General features: G+C 36.8%; 1 protein-coding gene across 5 annotated transcripts in view; it reads right to left on the reverse strand.

The window, feature by feature from the left end:
- The window catches only part of DDC (dopa decarboxylase), a 79,600-nt gene that overhangs the window by 8,372 nt on the left and 48,362 nt on the right, over positions 1 to 22,866 (reverse strand). For all 5 annotated transcript variants that reach the window (XM_026102309.2, XM_064506694.1, XM_026102310.2 and 2 more), the window contains 7 exons: positions 21,864 to 21,930; positions 19,860 to 19,954; positions 18,252 to 18,319; positions 12,295 to 12,371; positions 8,551 to 8,570; positions 7,698 to 7,796; positions 679 to 780 (listed from right to left, as the gene is read on the reverse strand). In XM_026102309.2, the coding sequence (XP_025958094.1) occupies positions 679 to 780; positions 7,698 to 7,796; positions 8,551 to 8,570; positions 12,295 to 12,371; positions 18,252 to 18,319; positions 19,860 to 19,954; positions 21,864 to 21,930 (528 nt within the window). The remainder of the gene's footprint in view (positions 1 to 678; positions 781 to 7,697; positions 7,797 to 8,550; positions 8,571 to 12,294; positions 12,372 to 18,251; positions 18,320 to 19,859; positions 19,955 to 21,863; positions 21,931 to 22,866) is intronic.

Below are 22,866 nucleotides of genomic sequence, written 5' to 3' on the forward strand. Positions count from 1 at the left end.
CATTGATACTTTAGACTGTAACAAATGTGACATTTGTCATGATTTCCTTTAAGTCCTCTCTCAAAAAATAGTACTTTTCCTACTAATACTGCTACTACTGCTTATTAATGAAAACACAAGAAGAATTACCAGTCAAAATCCCTTATGAATTAAAAAGAAATGAAGATGACTAATGAAGATGACAAGCATTAGGGAAAGACCTAAACAAATTTAGAGAAATATTACAATTATCCTCTAAAAATTAGGATATTTAGCATTATAGTTGAGCTTAAAAAGAAAAGGACTATATTGAAGAAAAAAAAAACCCTTACCTAAGATTTCAATGACACCATAGAAAAATAATCAAAGAAATGTATTAAAAAAACCCAGCTTAATCAATGTCCATCGAGCCTATAATTTAACAGTCATTTTGTGGCATTGTGTAGAGCCAAGACTGTGTGTCTTGACTATACATTTCCATACCCTAATATGCTTGAATTTCTCTTAAGCATTTGGTTAAATTTTAAGAAAATTTCTCTTAAGCTTCTTTCTTTGATCTGCTTTGATCTATGTAAACTTCCCTTACTATCTTTAAAAAATAATTAAGAAGTTTATTAACTATAAACACTGTATTCTGTTGCAGGTTATTATATTGCTGTAAAACATGGCAGAAGAAATAGGAAGCCTTAGCTGCCTTACCTTTAGTCGAAAACAGACTAGTCCCAAGATGACCTCAGCACAGATCTCAAATCGTTCATCCTGAAGAACTAGATGTTCAAATTGATGTGACAGCTCGACATGCTGGGAAGACAATGAGAGTATCTATATTGTATAAATTTAATTCATCAAAATTGTGCTAAACTGTTTCCACTCCTAGTCTCTTTTATCTCTTCTGCTGTGTGTCAATATTCACACATAGCCATCTCTTCATGTTAGCTTGCATCCCGTTCATGACTTTCAGAGATCATAACTGAGCAGTTACTGTATTAGATGCTCAGTCTATCTGAGGCAGTACTAGTCCATTTCTTAATGAATTGTTTAGGCACAGTTTTATACCTGTTATGCTGCCATATTAATAGTAAATAATATTAGTAATTGCTCTTTAGGTCTCTTCTACCACTCAGTTTTGCTTGAGAATGCCTAAAAAGACCAAAAGCTACTATGGGAGAAGGGGGAAATGAACAGACATATACAATTATCACAATTCCAGTGGAAAACAAGCTAAAAAGGCATTAAAATATACTTTTTAGTATAATTAACTTAATATAACTGTGAAGAAGGGGACAACTTGCTGACTCATCTGAGAGGGATGCTTAGGGTTAGTTGAAAAGAAAAATGATGGTGGTCTGATCAAGGAAATGGATAGCAAACCTCTGCTATCCATTTCCACAAGTTCAAGGAAAAATAATTGAGCAAAAATAAAAACTTTACTTTGGGCCAAGGCTAAATGTGGAATGTTTCATCTCGTAAGAACTTTTTCCAAAAGGCAAGAAAAAGACAAAATGGAAATTACAGGAAAAAAAAAAAACATTTTGCAATCTTAATTATAGTTTTCTGATGTTTGTTTATTTCTTAAAATAGAAAAACATTGTTTATATTGAATCAAAACATTGATTCAAAACCTTCAGACCAGGCATGTTGATAGCCTGTGTAACTAGCCACTCTGGTTACCACTTCCTTTCTGCTGTTTGTTACATCCATTTATCTTCTCCCTCTTAAATTAGACTGAAAGCTCTTTCAGCCAGGAATAAGAAAAATAAAATATCGAATCCCTCCCAAGGCATTTGAATGTTATGCTAATATAAATAGCATGAGTTCACAGCAATGAAAACTGACCAGAATTATATGTATACACACATATATTTGTACTCATAAATGCACGTAAAATATATGAAACATGCATATATGCTGTAACAATCTTTTACTATCTTCTCCTATCCTTTGTCCTATAGCATTAACCAAATTTATGTCTTGTACACAGCCATGCAGAGTTTCACAGATCGTGTATCAGGTCTTGGAAATCAAGACCATAAGAAGTTTCATGTTTAGTGACACCAGAATTTCACAAACTGTATGACTGAATTTAATTACCAACTGAAGTCGATCAAAATTTGCCTCAGTAAAAACTGAATAAAAACAAAAAAAGATTTGGCTCACTGCAATTAGTTTGTACAAGAAAACTCTAAATTCTTGCTGTACCTTATTTAGCAGGTATTTATGTCCATTTTTTCACTAAAGATTTTTTCAGGACTTTAAAAGAAATAAAAGCAAGGAAACTAGAGAATATTCAGTAAAACACAAATCCAGCAAAAAAGCTGAAAGTATCTTGTATTCATATCTGGATACAAGTAATGTTATCCATAGCAAGCCTTTGTAAGTATGAATAATTTGTCAAGCCACTGGGGGGCACCAAGAGCCTTAGGTTTTACAGAACCGGAAAGTGGAGAAAGTACAGCCTAACCGAAGTTTCACCTGTTTGGCTTTGCTTAACAGCGACCCAAGGCTCTGCACCTTTGTACCACAAGGAATTATCTTGAATTGTTTTTACAACGATTGCTGCAGCCAAACAGAAGTAAGCCCAACAAAGTTAAACATTATTAAGCCTAGAATTTCCAGCTCTGTAAAATCAAAGGACTTTTAGGTATTATGCCTGCCTCTCTGTGACCCATAGAGCTGTACCTACACTCTGCATACAGGTGCGGTAACAACTCACACAGGACACATGCAGTTTTAATACTTCTGCCTTTCAAGACATACAGGTAAACTGTGGAAGTACAGTCCTGTTCGGAGAACCAAGGACACAGAAACTAAGGAGAGGAAGGAAGGAGAGGTCAAAGATAGCCAGCTATTCTCAGCTTTCTGTTGTATGTGTTCAAAATAGGCCTGACCTATGAGTATTTTAACCCTCCAGATTCTCTTGATTTTGACACTTGTGTCACGCTGTGTCCCAAGCACCAATACTTTAAAATGGACATTCAGATTGTATTTAACTTCTAAAAATGACTTTATTTACCACTTTTAATTAAATTTTAAAAGTATACATACATACGCCGACTCACACACATCCTATTTCTAGTAGTAGCATTCAGACTGTCCTTTTACCACATGGGTCCCCCAAATGGAATTACACATAGTGTGTCAGCAGCCTGAGGAGCCTCAGGAACCAGGAACTGGATAGCAGTCCTTCTCTTAGGGAAATTCAGCAGATGGAAGGAAAGGCGCTTAAAATGAATTTTAAAGTATCACTGTCTCAGGTAAATAACCACTGTCTTTTTGTAGGGAAGAGGGAGAAAAAAAAAAAGGGCTTCAAGTCATGTGACTATTCAGGATTAAGGGAAATTCTTGCATAATCACTAATGGGAGCAGTAAACTGGTGAGGCATTAAGAAGTGGTCCATATAAAAAAATACATATGTTCATGTATGCATGCTTGTTCATATATATGTACACACACATCTCTGTGTGTGTGTATGAGCTCCTGCATAGAAGTGTTTCAACTAAATATTGTCAGACAAATCTGTAAAGAACCAAAGGAGTCTTTGCTGGGAGTTTCTCCAAAGCTTCAGAATACAGTAACGCATGTACACATATCTGAATAGCCTTGATCACCTGATACTTTTCTTTCTATAGATTTTACCCCTCTGCCTGCTCTAGCGCACATTGCAGTCTGAATCAAAATGCTGCCAAAACAGTCTTCTCAACAACCATTTGGACTACACCACTCCCCAGCTGAAATACCATCCCTGGCACTGCTGGTCTGTGCAGTTCCAATCTCTTGACCTCTGCTGTTACTTTTTAAAGAAATTCCATATCCTTGGTGAGAAAAGAAGGAGGTAATGCACTGATTTCTTCTGAACCTACAGAGGATTCATCTGAATCAAAATGCTCATGGGGATCACATATAAAAACATTACTTCTGAATTTTTCAAATGACTTCTGAGCTCTCTCATATGACTTAAAATGGCACAAGAGTAATATATAGGCCATTTCCATGGGCTGTTTACAGGTGGGCCATGTACACTTTGGGGTTTCACATTTATACTGACTCAGAGTGTTTGGAATTGGCCCAGAAGCCTGTTGTTGCCCACTTTGTGTGTCTCCTCCATGTCTTTGGAACATACCTCCAACATTTATATTTTTCTCTCTCCACATTCTTGAGAGATGACTGCCTTCCCCTTTACCACTGGAAGGTTTTGAAAACAAAAAAAGTTATTGTATCTAAATCAAAGTCAGTCATCCTCATCTCCCAAGAATATTTTGGTCCCTAAATGCCTTTCTCAGTACAAGTAAATGCCAGGTTGCAGCGGTTATCCAGTCATTTTGATACAGAGTGCTGAAGACATAACAAACATCTTTTTCTTAAAGCATATTGTTAAAAGAAGAAAAAAAAGAAGAAACAAATAGTTTTTTTGTGGCATTTTAAAACCAAAAGAAGAGAAAATATTGAGAACAGGTAGTTGCAGATAGATAGCTTTGGTCTTCTCCAAAGAATCTTGCTAATTGCACAGCAAATATGGTGGCTTCTCAAGCATATTCAGTGTTTGTTCTCTTTACAGGTCAGAATCTCATCATCGCTGAAAATGTCAGCCACTTCGCAAGTAAAACCTGGCTATGCAAAGGAAGCCTGAATAGAAGTATATAAACACTGGAAAAAATATCCTGAGTTTCTAGTGACTTAGCAGCTAAAGTGACATTTTTATAGGCAATCAAGGCACCTGCATTGAGATTTATATAACCTCAGAAAGGAACTGAACCCCGGGGTCCCAAGTCTGTTAATAGGATCCAGCCATGCATCTGAACAGGTTTTTTTTAGCTGATATTGTGTAGAGTGAACAGGAATGAACAGGCCATACCATCAACAAATCTATGCGTATGAGAACTACGTGGTGCACTAACCGAATGGTACATCCCAAACACATGCATCCTTTTCTCCATATTCCAGGCCAAGGAAACTGCTTCAACGCTTTGCTTTTCTGCCTGATTCTTTTTGCTTGACCTTTTCCCTTTGGCAATTGCTTACTAACACAGCAGAGAGCGTTTCTTCCTACTCCCTGCAACTCCAGCCACTCTCTTCTCCACTTACTTAGTGGTTGCAATACTTGCTTCTGTCATTGTAATCTACATCTCTTCTCACTCTGTGTATGTCCCCTCTATGACCCACTGTAATAAAGGCAACTTAAGAAATAACTCTGGCAATTACAGGGATTACAAGGCACAACTGAAAGTACCGAGTACAACAGAAGACATAGTACTGGCTATTCTCTTCAAGCATTACCATTGCCAAGCATCCCATACAATGGGAATATAAAAGCTGTTACTTGCATGTTATGATGTGTTTCAAAAAAAGTAACCTTTCAAGGCTAAGCACTGGGACAAGCAATGGGAAAGTGAAGTTAAATTCCAAATTACTTTTTGTTCAGAAACTGTCCATAGCTTTGAAAATATAAGCCAGTGTCAGGCTGGTTTACATACTTCATTACTACACTACCAAAAGAAAAGTCATCACAGTACATCTGGAACCCAGATTCCAGGTAATTCCAGAGAAGGCAGGAAAATGGTAAGATACAAAATACATTTATAAATGCTATTTTGCAGGTACTGATATAACCTGAACTATAAGCAACACGTCTGCAAAATCACAAGAGGTATCTTAAATTCCAATACAGCAGGAAGCAAATGGAACTCAATTATTTCTTGAAAGTTTAGTTCAACTGAAAACTGCTGAAGAAAGAAAAAAAAGAATATATTTTTAAGATGCTTTGAAAGCCCTTTAATTTAAGCAGCACTCATCCATTCCACATGGGGGTGGGGAGGAGAGTTTAACTTAATAATTCCGGTCTGACAGATGTATACAATGACCCAAATTCTGCACTTAATTACACCCATTGACCTTTCGAAGTTGCAAAAATGAGGTTATAACTTATTTTTCTCCATATAGCAGAGAAGATTTCAGTGCTTAATGAAATGTTAAACATATACACTCAACTCAACAAGCTCTTGGAAATCTGGCTTTCTAAATTACCTTTAGAAATAAAGGACGATATAGCCAATACCTTTACAAAAAGATTAATTTGCTTTGCCTTCTGCAATGGTGTTGTCACAGAGAATGTAAAAATCTGCTCTTAGCTATGAGTATGGGAAGACAAGGACTTGCTGGCTGGACACTCAGGGAAATGTCTGGGAGACAGGAAAAGAGCAAACTGGAAAGCAACTTCTTGAACATAAATATTATGCTGTGGAAACTCCAGCCTGATAAAGGCCATGTAATTAATTTGAAGCTTCCAACCCTCAATTGTCTCAGTGAGAGGTTTAGTCTTACTTAAAAACTTGGCATCATATTGAAATAACTGCAGTTTCCAAAACCTAACCTGACAGAGCAATCCACTAGAAGCTGTAACATTAGCCTGGTGGCTGTAACCATAGCTATAGCAAATCATGTATCAACTTTTCGTTGGAAGGGAGTGTATCAGATTGCCTAGGGATGACTAAATGCCAGACTGCCACTGTTTTCAAAATTTTTTTCTCAAAGCTATATTAAAGATCAAAATCTAATTTAGAAACCTGTAAAGCCAAATGAAAAACATGGTGTGATTAAGAGAGGGAGAGGGAGAGGGAGAGGGAGAGGGAGAGGGAGAGGGAGAGGGAGAGGGAGAGGGAGAGGGAGAGGGAGAGGGAGAGGGAGAGGGAGAGGGAGAGGGAGAGGGAGAGGGAGAGGGAGAGGGAGAGGGAGAGGGAGAGGGAGAGGGAGAGGGAGAGGGAGAGGGAGAGGGAGAGGGAGAGGGAGAGGGAGAGGGAGAGGGAGAGGGAGTATCTCCCACCCCAGAACCTTTCCAAATTAAAAAAGGATTTATTCGTGCAGTGGTTTTACAATGATAGAAACCTTCCTTAGGAATTAATCTGTTTAGCACCACAACAGAAAGGAATGTGTGTCTACAGAGAGTTTGGTATACTAGGCCAGATTCTCAGCTAATGGATATTTTTATAAATATTTAGAGCCAAGTAACGGATCTCCCATCACTAGAAGTTTCCCTAAACTTCAGAAAGATGAAAGGTATGCTTGAATTTGACTTTACTGTTACAGAGCAATTATAGATATCATTCAAACTGATGCCAGGTGTGTTTTTAGTGATTAAAAAAACACACACACATCTTTTCACATCAATAAACTTAGTACATATTCATAGCAACGCTAACAAATTGTAAATTGAGCAAATCCTTTTTTAAAGAAAAAGTCAATTTTAAAAAGGAAAAAAGAAACAATGGAAATAATCACTTAAAGGATAGGTATAAATGGTCAGTAAATTATTGTATCATAAATACAGCCCCAAAACCTTAAGCATAATCTAAACATACCATCAGCGTATGCCCATCAGTAAAATCAAGAGGTAATGAACGTTTCCATTTTTTCCCCAATAAAACCATTAATGTGCTTTGGCTTAATCTGAGAGGGAACTATGGTCCCACATTTCAGAAATTCCAAATTCCTAGATTTTTCTTTCCCAAAGATTAACAAAAAATGGATGATGATTTGGATCCTGCCATGACGTGAAACTGTGACACTACACGCAGCAAACAAATAGTACTCCTATTGAACAGAGCTGTCCAAAATCACTGTCTGTGCTTTCTGTTGTGTACAGAAGTTGTGGAACATAGATAGGTATTAGCTCACTTTCCTTTGCATCCCACTGCAAATTACCCGAGAAAGCAAGCTCGACTCACCTTGCGGATGTGTTCCTGCAGTCCCGTCACCCCATACATCCTCAGCACGAACCAGAGCTTCAGGGAGCGGAACCTCCTGCCGAGGGGGATTTGCCAGTGCTGCAAGACAGGGAGAAGGGAGAACACCCACATTAGAAGTGACCGTTGCAGTGATACTCCAGAAATTGTACCTTGTGCGATGTTTTGAAACATACCACGTTTCCAGATCCTACAGGCAGCTGCTAGAGGTTGGTCAAATACCAAACAGAAACATCTGTTTCTGGCCAATGCCCCAGCATTATTGCTGATACTCCACATTCTCCAATGAAAAGTGGAAGAGAGGGCTGGTGTCCAAATGGAAGGGTCACAAGGCAAAAATCAAATGTTCTTTGGGAACACCATGTTCTCCTTGAAGACTTTAGAAAAATTAAGTATCTTAGCAGTTCACATACATTAATTTGTTCACAGTTGTGAGCTAGTATTGTCATTGTAGAATGATGGGCCCATTTCCCATTTGGAAACAAATATATTTCTCCTGTCAAAGCTAAAATGCATATGCAATTTTTAAAAACATATTATTCACTAGGTTAAGGGAAAAAATCTTTAGGAAATTTATTTCTACTGCCTAAATCTTGAGCTCTCACCTATGCAAGACAATTTTTGCCTTTAAATAAAATCTTTCAAATAAAGGGGGTTTGAAGTTTCAGCTTTTTCTGGCTTGAGGAATGCTAAGAATTTAGCAAGCTGAGCCTCTTTCCTGGAAAGAAAGCTAAGGATTTGAGGTTATGAGAGTAATGAAAAAGAAAAATGTAGCCCTGGAAATATCAGTGTATGCAAACAGGAATATTAATCATTTCTTCGATGTTGTACTTACCCGGTAATCTGTTACAAGGCCTGAAAGTTAAAGAAAAAATGTTCACATTTCTTCATCTTAACAGGCAAAATCTACAATCATTCAAACACCACTGAGAAGCCACCCCTAGCTATCCTGCATGTTTGCTGAAAACTTCAGCATCATCAGTGCCCACAGGACCAGTAAATATCTAGTAGGATATTTAGCAGCATACTAAAATAAGGCGCTAATGAGCTTCAGTCCTCAGCTGGTGAGAATATAGCAATAACGAACTAAACAGTTTTCAGGAGAAAACCCACAATTTTTTTTCTCAACTATATTTCAGACGAAATCCCCTGTTTCCTTTCCTTTTACACGGAAAAGAAATAGCTGATGAAACAGTTTTTATTAACTTTGTTTGAAACAGCTTGTAGAATTCCCAAACTCATTCATCACTCATTCTCTGCTGTGAAATTGTCACCACCTGTACCCTGGTGGACTGATAACATTTTTTAAAAGAACGTACTTCTGACCACTTTATCTACCCACTCACACATTTGTTGCCCATTTTTCAGTACGTCCAGTAAGTGACTGGGAAATTTCACTGAGAACTGGTCTCTTCTTGCATTTGGAGAATGGTATTCTGAATTTTTATGCCTTTCTATCTGATGCAGTCAAAGTGCCTTACAGACACTGATTAACCAAGCCACAAAACAATCCAGGGAGGCAGGTAGAAGGCATTTTTAGTTGTCTTTTATAACAGCATGCAGGGTCAAAATGTGCCTACATTTTCTTCAAGTCGGCTAATTAAACTGACATTACAGTAGAGGAAACTGTAATGTAACGCTGAATTACTTGCAGTAAGCCAGTGACAGAAATTAGAGCGGACCTAAAATCTTCTTTAGGAATCTGCTTAGCTTTATTATTCTGCTTTCTTTTTCTGCAATGGAGTAGAAGCTTCATTAGAAAATACGTGCTTAAATTTCATGGGAAAGTGCCATGTAAGTGCTCCTGGAATTGGCATCACAAACTACTACATGGAACTGCAGCTTACGAATTTGATCAGTCTATGTCATTTATGTAATTCCCAGCCTTCATATTTTCTGGGGGAAAGATAACAACAGTGTTTTCTGTGTTCCAGGTTCTTTTGCCAACACTCTCTCATGTATGCAGCAAAAATATAGGAAAACACATGATCCTTCGTCCCTGCAATACATACCCATTATACAGGTTCATTAACCTGTTCCTTAAGTATTTTCTAGCAGAGAAAAAGTCCCAAACAATCATTAACCTGTTCCTGGACTTCAGGATATGACCATTGTTGTCTTAGCTGAGTATCAAGGTAATTTGATAACATTCATGTTCTTCTGCACTGTAGCAGCCATTTTCTTTTTATAGCTGAAAGACTAGTAGCAAAGAGTAAAGCAACTGGTGATAGATAAATAATCCTACACTCCTGTAACGGGCTACATCTAATGATCCACAACAACGCCTTTCACAAGCTGTGAAGCAGAATGCAATCAATGATTAGTCCTTGATTACAAGCCTTATTCTTACATCTGTATTTAACCAGGAGGAATTGAATTGTGGGAGCATATGTGGCACTCACAATAGAGTATAAAGCTGCATTCTTCTAACAGTGCCATTAGGATTTGACCTATATCCAGGGTTGCCAGGCAAGCTAGTATAATCTTCCTGGTGTGATGATGCAAATCACACAAAATTATAATTAATGACAAAATAAAGACTTTCCCCTTGGGGGCATACATAATTGCCATATGGTTATTAAGAGTAATTGCTCACAGATAGATATATTTTTCTGCTCATTTAAATTCCTGAGTGAGAGATGAGTGAGTTCAAAAATGCCACTTCATTTGCCTTGTAAACTATGGTGGGAATTCTCCAACCTGAGACATACTCAGTTAAGAAACTAAGACAAGTCTGATTTCCAGGAGTGCTGACATCCCATAAATCACACTGAGATCAATAGGGACTGTAACAACCTAGCACCTTTGCAAATCTGGCCATTTTTATTGAAGGCATAAGTGTGGATTGGATTTAGCAGTTCAGCTAAAGGCATTTGCATTTGAAAAGTGTTGTCCAGTTCTTTGGAAAATTGCTAGCAAATGGGAAGGGAGCATAGAAAAACTTAGCGTCTCTAGACTGCTAATAATCTGCTGACCTATGTGGAATCATTATGTCCAGATCACATAACATACTATCACAGCTAGTGAAGGCAAGACAAAGACTGAACAATTCCTTATCCAAATGGGGAGGGAAAGCTCTCAGGTCAAGTAAGTGGCCTCACTGAAAGTAGCTAATTTTAAGGAAGGTTTTATTTTCTTTGGGTGTTATTTAACCTGGGGAAGACCTAAGATTCTTGTATCAGCACTCTCAGTTGTCACAAGAACATATTTTCACTTCAGTTAAAGTTGGATTTTTTTCCCCTCAAGAGAAACCTTTTCTATGTATGGTAAGTAAAAGCCAGTGATTTAAATGTAATTACCATAATTTGTATTTTTCATAAAAAAAGGCAAACAGGCACATTTTTTCCTAACACCTCTAACCTTTGGACGGTGAACCTCAGCTCCAGAGTTAGTGCATTTTCCTGTTCATTGCACTGTTCTATATTTGCACTGCTTGGAAATGTAGAAAAGCAATAAAATGTGAAATTTCTGCCAGTTCAGGATTAAGGCATAGGGTTCCATTATGCCTAGCACTTTTTAGTGAACAGTGAAATTCTCTGGATGGGATTCATTTAAACATCAGAGAGTCAGTGGCCATAACAGAAAGAATAGAAAAGTATTTAGGATATACTTTTGAACACAGATGACCAGCAATTCCAGGAAAAATAGAGATAAGGTAAATGACAAGAACATCCACATGGAGGGGATGCACCCTTTGAGAAAGTTATGAAAAAACTTGTGCCACGTGTTGACACTGCATTGCTGTGATTTTCTTCACAACTAATCAGTTATCAACCAAATGTGTAAAAACAATCAGACTTCAGGATGGCAAATGCCCTTCTGCAATTGCTAGGTATGTGTCAGGAGCAGCACCAGTTCATGAAGAGCCTTTGTGCAGGGCCTAAGATCTCTAAGTTCTTTATGTGCATTTTCTGAGGAACACTACTTTATGCAAGATTGATAGGCTGCACTTACCTCCATTGCTACAGTCAATATAAGGATGAGTACCCCAGGATCATGTCCCAGAGAGCTGGCACGCAAAATAGAGTACACTTATCAAACACAGCTCATTCCTTCTTTACAGATTCAGGGAATGTTTGCTCCTGACATGTGTAACTGAAAATTTGAATCAGAGCTCAGATGCATAGCCAGGAAAAAGGGTGACAGACTTTAGAAATGATAAAAACAAAACAGATCATGAAACCATTCTAATGAAAGATATGTTGGCGAAAGCGGGGTTAGGGACTGATACACAGCCCTGGATAATACACTTGACTTCCCAAAGACTTTCCAAAAGAATTTCCTCAACACTCATACAAAGAGTCAGCCATAAATCTGGAGCTGAGGAAATCCCAGTACAAAAGTATTAATATAATGCTTCATAAAATGGCTTTCCCTCAATTGCTTTTGATATCAACTAAAAATCTCACTAGACATGTGCCTGCACTTTAATAAGCTTAACTCTCTAAGGCACTTTGGAAATGGAAATAGGCTCCTAAACCACTCAGGTAGTTTTAAGCATTTTAGTTTTCATCTTTAATCATTTTTCTATTAAATATCAGTGTGCAAATAAAATAATCTCATTTAATCGTAAAATTACCAGACTCCTGATGATGATGCTGCAGGTAAAGAGGTTCTAATTTAAAGGCACCTGTTAAATCCGATCTTTTTTTCACCCTGTATGAAAAAAAGAAATCAATTTGAGAAATTTAAGAAATATGAATTTAAGGGATTAAATTTCCACAAGAAGTGAAAGAAAATTAAATGTGTTTAAACAGAGAAATTCAAGGCCTCATCACTGGCATATTTCCTGGGCACAGCCTGTGCCATTTTCAGTGTGCTGCTCTTTCACAGCCGTACCAGTACTGTACTTAGAAGTAGTAAGCTTAATGCTCAGCAGCAACAGGCAGCATGTGACTGCATGTTTAAAAACAGACAAGAAGCAGACACAAGGGACCTTTTTATAGTGACAGACACACCAGAATGTAAGACCAGTTAAAGCAACACTAATGTCTGCAATAAACAGAAGTTGCTTTGCAATTACTGCAGTAGAAAGCGTGTGGGAAGAGCTGTGGCTTCTTAGACACTACGTGTAGCTGTGGTGAGGCTTTATGGACACTGGCCGCCCTCTCTCCATGCTGTGGGTGGTGGCAGCAGCAGCCACTGGTAGACACCAGCCATCCTGTCCAAAGGCAGGCTTCCCTCTTGTACCACCCTTACTAGCAGTCTGGCTTGATTGCATTGAAAGACGCACCACAGCACATAGTAAAACTGAGAAGCATACTTTACTATTGCCAACTAGTGCACAGTGTAACTGGACTGGGTTTCAAAAGCCAATGTGTCCTTTACAGAGAGAACAAGCTATATTTTGCCAGGGAGTAATATCAAGATTTTGATGATACCTTCTTCACTTTATCTGTAAGAGTGACTCACCTCTACAAATGATGGGTTTTATATATGTAGAACAAGAAGAAACTAGAAATCAAAAAGGTAAAGACTGCTACATCATTATATTATGCCTATAAATATTTCACAAAGTAAGTAATAATTATGTCAACATGGGAACATCACTCTAAATGACCAAAGTCCAAACCTTTTATGATTTTCTGCACATCCTTTTTTCTAATGTTTATTATTACAAAATTCTAAATAAAAAACTAATTTCTAGTATTTTTGTATGTATAAACGCACAGACCAGTGCATAACCTCACATTCATCCACATCTAGACTATACACATTAAACATCTCATTCAAACAAACAAAAAGCCCTCCTCTCACTTTAATGTTCAGGAAAGCACCAAAGTTCACAAAGTACTTGCCTTCAAGTATGGAAAGTACCTAACTGAAAATAAGAAAGCTTATGCATATGAAAAGTAGTAACAGGCATTCAGAATACTCACAATCAAAAAATTAATAACCTATTTTTATGTTGGAAGTGTTCTCGATATATTTATTACTTTGATATACTCAGCTTAATTGTTTATGGAATGAGCTACTGAAACACAAGTTATAAGCAATATCATTAGTTGTATTGTGAGAGTTTCATTCCTTCTCCTGTAATATGCTGTACTAAACAATATAACAGATAGCTATTCTGCTGAGACATCAGTTATGTTGTTGACAATTTTTATAGAAGATATAAAAATGCTGTCATCCTGCATTTCCCATGAAGTATGAGTTCATTATTAAAATGACATTAGTAACCACTGTGACCTTATTGTTCTTTTTTAAAAATGGCGTTTGTTCCATTTGGGGACGTCACAAGTTTTAATCTGGTAACCATGAATAACTATCTAAAAGGATTACTAAAATAAATCCAAACCTGGACATAAATGTATATGAACCAGTTGTGTTGCACATCTATACACTAAGTCTATATTTGATCCTAGAAGTATTACTTATTTGCAGTAAGTGCTAGCGTGGTCCAGCAATGAACAGAAGAGGCATTCTTAACTTTTTTTGCAAATATCAGGGTTTGACTGAAGGATCTTCAATATATATTTCAAAAATTTCATTGATAAACTAGAATTCTTCAAAGACTTGATGCTAGGCTAAGGGACCTATTAAGATCTAGCTTCACTGGCATAGATTTACAAGTCAAATATTCATAATACAAAGTGCAAAATAAAAGTCCTAGTAAATAAAGTGCTGAAAATCTGTGAAAAGTGGCTTCTTATTTGGATTGCACAGCTGCAGCTTTTAACAGCATCACTCTATTCTGTCCATTTTAACTGATAAATACCATAACCGAAGAGATGACCTTGTATTATGGGCCAAGAGTAAAATCTCACTTCTACCTGCAGAAGAGCATTCCTTAAAATAAGCAGTGAGCATCTTTTAAAATACTAAAACAACCCTTCCCAATCAAAGCTTAACACTTAAACCCTGAAAAGAACAACAGAAAAGCAAAAATACCAAGACTTTGCGAGATTATTATTTTTGCTCTCTCTGAAAAGAGACACTTTTTGCTATTTTATAATAAGCCAGACAGACAACTCAACAGTTTGGGCAAAACTGACTTGTAGTTTCAAGGCAGAGTCTCTAAAGGACCCCAACATTGTGGTATGGAAAATGCGCCTCTCTCAGAGTGGCAATATTAAACTCTTGGTTTTTTTTAGGAAGATGACTACTCTTTTCTGTACATTAGGAAGTCTGAGAATATTTTACAAAAGATTTAAAATGAAATTGCCTCCAAATCCCAAACGACATCAGTGCGAGATATTGCACTAAGTAGTATATAATCACATAACAGATCTAATGGCTGGATTATCTTAATCAGCTTGCAGGGGAAAGAAATGGGAGTGTTTAAATATCAGAGAAAGTGCCAAGGAGTCTGAGTGATTTAGAAGCCTGTCCTTCACTGGAAGTCAGTGCAATTTGATTTTGCAAAGGTACAAACTGTTTTTTGAACACTTTCTTGTTAGTACAAAATTATGTTTGATATTTCACAGGGATTCTAAGGCTAAGACTACATATCATTCCCATTCACTTTTTCTCAAAAGGCCCCTTCACCCTTTATTATTACATTTCTATCGAATTTTGCCTTTTCATGAAGCGTTACAGTGCATAAGAGGTGTATTTTGGACTTGGGCCTTGGGAGTAGTTGGATTTTTTTTGGCAGCAGATTTGGTTTCAAGCCAAAGAGCTTAACTTTAAATGTATGCTTAATTCCTTGTTAAGTGAATGAAACCTATACATAAATGCCTTGCTGAAATGAAGCCTTAATGGCTGTAGTTGTGAAGCTTTAGTTTTGAGAAGGAGATATTTTGCAAGACCTCTTGAGATTCCTTGTAATGGAATCTTCATACTTATGAAAACATATTCTTTTATGAGATGTTTTATCTAATGGAATCAAAAATGTGTATTTTCTGCACTGAAAGCAAAACTTGAAGGGACATGCATTAAAACATTAAGCTATCAGCCTGCAGTTTGTACATACTGGCAGATTAAGTATGCTAATATAAAATCAAAGAACAGCTTGACTTGTCCAGGTACGTTAATGTAAATGCTCCTATCTTTGAAAAGCAAGAAATAAAATGGAAAAAAACAAAGCACACTTTTTCGCAGCTCTGCTTAGAAAGCAGCTACTGCAGCTGTTTTAGGGCTGAAGTGTAAGATACCTGGATCACCCCAATGGTCTTTCCAGCATTATTTGACTACTACATATCTTGTAAAGGTTAGTTCTGAGGGTTCACCTTTGATTTCAGAGGATGAAAAAAAGAAGGTGACGGTGACTGTCGCAGATTATTTTCTCAAGAAAAATCTTACTATAATGCCACCAAAATAAACCTTCCTGGTGTCAGAGAAATAGCGAGTGTACATGAATACCATAATGTAGGACGTAAATAAATAAATCATTCAGACAAATGTGAGAGTTCATTCCTAGGTACAAATATATTTTCTCAGAACTTAGAACTAATGTTAAGTTTTAGGACCAGTATAAAGATGTAGGTTTCCCTCAGAGTCTACGGTGCCCCCAAATCATCAAGAAGGTGGCACTCTGCCTACCCCAGCCTGATTCCAGGGCTAACCCATGGCCTGGATCTAGTCTGCTAGGTATTTATTTCCAGTTTTCTGTCTTCATTAGGAGCTCAGAAACTCTTGTGCCATGTATTTGCGCAGTGAGCAAACACAGTCCTAATAGCTCAGAGGCTCCTTCTGACATAGATCAGTCATTTTCCAGAGTGGAAAGTCCTGCCATCTAGATTTCATTTTCATACCTGCTACCAGTTGTTTGTGCTGGGGTACGTCTGTTATTTCTGGATATCTTCTGGGCTGCTGTAATATTATTAATAGTAAAAACATACTACTTTTACAAATGGAATATTTTAAATGAGCCAACCTGCTGCAGCCAGAACTACAGCAGAGTTCACGTGGAGCAGACTCTCCAGAGCTTTTCAGGTCTGCTCAGCACCCATTAATATCTGTTCAGTGGATTCTGGAAATATTCAGCTGAGATCTCTGGGAGATAGCCTAGATGTGAGGAAAGGAGATTGCCCCAGTGACTAAAGAATTGTACATTTTGCTTCTGTGGAGAATCAAGCTGGGGCTTTTCTCTTCTCCCTTCCACCTTAAGAGCCTTATATCTTTGAAACCCCTGCCAGCTTTCTTTGAAATTAATAATATAGTCTGTACTCTGCTGGAGGAAGCTAAAATCTCCTGGGATGGAAACAAAACCAGATGGACAGCGTTATTTTATATATCTTGTTTGTGAGAAAGTCACACTAAAATATTTGAATGTGGTTTCACAGGGCTATAGGGGAAAGCAGGATTAATGAGAAGTTAAACTGGTAGGGACAAGACTCTGGCTCCTAATTGTCCTATGGACATTAAAAAGAATGATGGTGAATTTTGTCATTTCTGAGAGTTTCTTTGAATGATGAGAAAAAGATGGGAGAAACTAGCAAAGGAGTTTCATCTTTTCCCTATTCCCACATACAGAGAGAGATGACGACTCATGAAGTACTTATAAATTGGGGCCCTGGGTTAATCACTGCCACTCCTGATGAATCGGGATCAAAATGTAAGCCATTTATTCTAATAAAAAGAAAAATTTCATTATGGCTTGGAGAATTTGAAGTGCTTATATTGGGAAAACTCTTACATTCAGAAATGTATTATCTGAATAATACACACATTTGTGCAAAAGTCATCCTTGTTAACTATATTAAAAGAGCCAAAGATTAACCTAAAGCAACTGAGCGATCATTGTTTCAAGTTCACCTTATTTAAAAAAGATGCTGGATGATGTTTAAGGGGTTTTTTTTGACTTCCAGTTTTCAACTTTTTCACTTTTGCAGAAATTTTCTTCTAGTATAACTGAAATTGATGTTTTCATTTATTTTGATAAATAGTCTGCATTTACTGATTAGCTGGTTTGCTTATAAGTATCATTAACTGTGACACTGGCAATACACTAAGTTCTGGAAATTTCAGTTTGGGACACAATAGCATCATTGTTAATGCTGTTCTCCTTGTGATGATAATTTGCTTTGTTTCAAAGTACGTCTACTCATTTCTGTTTTGGCATCTTTCTATATCATAATGTAGTCTCTTCCATCCTCTGGTGACACTGAAAATCAGTACAAAATTGCATAAATAGTCCTTTTTGAACTTAATTGCTTTTTGTCAGCCAAATCCCAGACGTTTTTAGAAAGGTTTTTGAAAGGATCAAGACTCTAACTGAGGGAAATTTTATGAAAGAGAAGAAAAAGCTCCATTTAGTATTCCGTTCATTGCATTAACACCTTTAAAGGGAGCTTTTTCTGTTTATTTTTTGCACAGTCCTGAAATGGAGCAGATAAGAATCTGCAGACTTTTCAGGCTTTCTTCCAGGAACAAAATGTGGAGCTAAGGTCTATTTCTAAATTATTATTTTTTTTAACTTGGATTAAATGAAAGAGTGAATGTTGTACATAACTTACAAGAGTTAAAGATATCCAGAACTCCTAACTTCATTAAAGCAGTAAAAATAAATGTCTACTGTTAGAAAAGCAAACTATTTTACCATGAGATTTTTCTCTCTCTTGTAATGTTTCCTTTCTCTGTAATACTTACCACATTGCAGAGCAGTCAAAATTCACTAGGAGCCATTTGTGAGGATTAAAGTTAAATGAATCAGCAAACTGAGAACAGATAAATAAAAAGAAAAAAAGGAATTATGAAAAAGAAAAGAATCCATGTGCTTATGATATAACCTAGTCAAATTGTCTGAGTACACCTCAGCTATGAATGCATTTCTGTATTGTGGCTTTACAACGTTCACACTGACATAACCTTATGTAACAACTACTGTAGTTAAATCTTCATTTGATATTGGGGACGGAATTCAGGTTAGGTGTGCAGCTAAGCTTCTGGTATTACCTAAATTTTGAGCATTCACTAAGAATTACACCTGTACACGACTTGCATATAGAGACAAATGATACATTTAGTTCTGAATCTGTGCATTGCATTCATCCATAAAATTTCAACTGGCCATAAAATGACTTATTTTTTTTACCACCAAGGTATTTTCTTTTAGTGGAATAGTCATTTTTTTCATTGAAGTCCAATATAAATTAATTTTTAGGTAAGTCCAGCACAGAACAAGCATTCACAGTACATGGTGATATGTTAAATAATAACAGCCCAGCTTTTCGCATTTGTTAATATCACTGGGAAGAAAATGACAACTGCTCACATTAGAGGAAATATCTATCCATTCATCTATCCATCTATCTATCCATCTATCTATTTCCCTGTAATAAGTAAGGTAGGGAACCTACTCATGATTGTTAAATATTGACTCAAATGACATATGCAAGCCCAGACAAGGGATGCTGTTTCATTTCCTTCAGTAACCAATAATAATAATTTAAAAAATATTCCCATACAGGAAATTACAAGAAGCTTAATTTGCTGATTTAAAAAAAAGACAGAAAGAAATGCTTTATTTGTGGGAAGGGTGGTAGCGGGGGCAGTCCTCCTCTTCTTTATTAGTTGCTACCTATCAGTGCTGTGTTTAAACTTCTGGCTATACCAAACAGCAATATTTTCTCCATTGACGTGGAAGACAAGGACTTATCTGCCTGTCTGAGGGGAGCAGCAGGAAATTGAAGTATTCTTATCTAAGGAACTGAATGCCAAGTAGCTCAGGGAGGATGAAAAAAAGGAACATGAGTGCTGTTGGGGGGATACTTCATTTAGCTCTCTCTTGGTCATTAAACCCTATCTGTCTGAGGCACAGCTACTAGCTGTATCCTATACGTCTCTCAGGATGTATGGAAAATATCAGACATAATAAGGTCATTAATTTGTTGAACTTCGTGGGGTGGGAGGAGAATAATGTAGAATTAGGGAGTTACAAATGTGCTTTTTGGACATTCAGGAATAAGTTCCTCTTTTCTGGACTATCTTGCAAGACATTTTGTTGATTCAATACTATCTGGGATTTTGAATGACAAATTCTTACATATTGTGTTAACTTGCATACTGCCAGAATAAACTGGTTAAAACTATATAAATATTGGTAATGTAATAGCTTATATAGATATTTTGTAGAGAAGTGCAGCATGCTCAGAGATTCTAGAAAAGCCGTTCATGTTGTATGCATAAGAAACAAGAAAAAATTCTATGGAAGAACAAGGTTTTCTCAGGTTGTCAGAGAAGAAATATTTCACTCACCTCCACTCCATTTAAAAGATGTCTGAATTCAGGGCAGATGAATGCACTCCCAGCATAGGCTGCATCGATATGCATCCAGATATTTTCCTTATTACCTTAAAAAGAAAAAAGCAAATAAATTAAACAGCAGATTATAAATCCTTATTAATTTGCATTAAACCAAATGCCTTAGAGATTTTCTTTGATGTTACTAATTTAATTTGAAATTGGGGAAAAAAGAGATGAAATATTTCTGCCACTTGGGTTTCTGCTAATACATAAAGATGTGTGCATACATATTCTTCTTCCTCCTCAGTTCCCCTAATGGAGCAGAGTCCCTAAATATTTCGATTTATCTTATTAACTAACATAAAGACTAAATAATTTTAATTTAAGGACCATTATAAAATATACTTTAAAGATATATCTAGAGATGTAGTTATTCATTTCTATTTTGAGGACTGAGACACTTATCCAAGAGCAAGCACTGAAAGGTAAGGAATGTGCTAGTTTTGATTACTCACTGAATGGTTTCTGCAAAAATATTTTAGCATATGGGTCTCATGTATTCTCTGTAATTTACTATTCACTCTCTGCTATTGATCATATGCAGTAATTCACAAGGTAACAAATCTCAACTACGAGCTGATGACTGAAGCCCACATAACGTCTTTACACAAGTCACCAAACAATGCTGATGCATATTTTTACACAGAGGGGCACATGCATTCAGATCTGTGATTGGGCACCAAGTTCATGCTGGAATTTGCATTCTTGTGAACTAAATTTATTTTTTGCATAAATCTCTAGAAAAGGTTAGGAAAATACTATTCATAACATCTATGTGAATTGGGTTTAGTTGAAGAGATGTTGAAAGTTCATTTGACTTTTTTTTTTTTAAATTTACTTGGGTTGAGACATTGCCTTTAATTTACAGGACTTCTCTAAAATTCATCTGTATGCAGAAAAGCTATCATAAGGCTTATGATTTGGGGCATGGGCAATCCTTCTGCTGGTCTCCACCGCACAAGCAGAAAGTCAGGAGAGCAACTGATGAAACACATATGATCACTTGCTGTACCTAAAAGCATTGGTGTTGCTATTTTATTAGGTCAGGTCTGTAGGAATAACTTGAACAGCAAAATCATTTCTAGCTGCTAAGCAGAGTACTAGAAACCATTTTAGAGAGGAGGATTAGGAGTCTCTCTCTGATGCTTGTGCTGAAAGGGAGAAAACCTAATGAAGCAAGCCACCACTGTGCAAACTCCAAGTGTTTTAGGCCCCACCTGAATGAATGAACAAAACATCAAATCTTGCCATGTTTCTATGACATTGCTTCTGACTGCTTCTAGCTATAAATTGCCTGCTCTATATGTACAGTTGAAAATATCTGATGCACTTTTGTCACATTTTCACCAGTCAGCAAGCGTGCTTTTGAGCAAGCATTTGCTTGCCACAACAGACCATAACACAGTTACAAAGAGTCCATGACTCAGTCACTGTATTAAACACCCCTGCACTTGTCTGGCCTTCTTGTAAGAGGAAAGAAATAGGGGATAGAAGAGAAAGAGTTAAGGAGAATATGCATGGTTTTTTGGCGCTTGTTTCCCTGCTTTTTATAGTCATCAGAACCAAAGAGAAACAAAACACTTGGTGCAGAGAAGAACTAGAGTTCAGCCTTTCCCTGATCTTCTCCATTGCTCCAGATCCTCTTGCAAGTAGATGAGCTTGAAGAAAAATGTTACAAACTGAAGCAGTTATGGTAATTTTTTTTCCACTGAAAGTGTTCCAAGAAGTCCCCAAAAAACAAAACTTGGAGCTATGATCTCTGTACTCTTTACTGGTCTAAGAATACAAGCCAGATGCTTGACCTAATATTAGAAAGAAAACTGTAACTGAAGGTCTCATTTATAAGTAGCTGCATTGAACTTAGACACTGACGCTGCACAATGCCCTGGAAATGACTCACTATGGCTTACACCGATATCTGCAATTTTAGAAAGTAGCAGCAGGCAAAAGACTTACAGATAGGACCCAGTTCTAACAGTTTGTCAAAGGAGCAGCAAGGTGTGGTTCCAAGTGTTGCACAAAACTACAGAGCCAAAAAAGAAAGGCAAAAAAAATTAACAGAAGTCTTACAGCAAAGAAAATTACCAAATGAACAAAATTGTCTGCAAAGGCAACAACAAACAGAAGGAGTGCATATGACATAGGACAAAATATATTGATTTTAGCCAATACCTACCCTTTAGTGGAATTTTTGAGAATCTAATTTTTTCCCAAAGCTCCCCTAAGTTTGCACTGAGACAAATGCATAAAATACCATGTTAATATAAAACTGATTGATAATAACATATAGTCACATAAATTAATGTTATATTTTATATATTTTCTATGTGTCTTATATGCTTCTCACACATGCATTTATCATTAAAATGATTTGCAGCTTATGCTAGTGCAGGCAAACTTTGAACACGGGCAACTGTAAAGATACTGGGATTCCTGTTGACAAAGTCGACCATAAAACATTACAGCTTGAATTAAAGAGCCAAGGCTCTGTAACAGAGACTTGTAACTGATTTATCCTGAGGGGATCTGCAGGCTGGAACCTGATCACTAGTAGGTTTCACACTAGTAAGAGAATATAAGCAGGTGAAAGTGAGCTGTGGAAATGTATTGGGAGTAAGCAGATAGAATTGTAATCTGGAAAACAACTACCAAGTGCAAGTAAACTGACATTATTTTATATTTTATTCTTAGTCTTATGTTTTAAACACCTAGTCTCATTTTTGCAAACAATAAAGGCTGGGATAGGTTTGTGCCTTGTACTGAATTTATATGTAATAAAAGACACTTTACAGTTTAAATAGAGAAAGTATACTATTTTTTTACCTGGAATATTGACGTTCTAAGGCATTAGATCATTTATACAAGGTCGCACACGCCATACCACAGCTAGGAGATGACTACAAACATTTCAAATGCAGAAAGCTTTTTATTTTTGTACTTGTGCTTACTTTTACTGCAA

The sequence above is a fragment of the Dromaius novaehollandiae genome, chromosome 2, assembly GCF_036370855.1.
Source record: "Dromaius novaehollandiae isolate bDroNov1 chromosome 2, bDroNov1.hap1, whole genome shotgun sequence".
NCBI lineage: Eukaryota > Metazoa > Chordata > Aves > Casuariiformes > Dromaiidae > Dromaius > Dromaius novaehollandiae.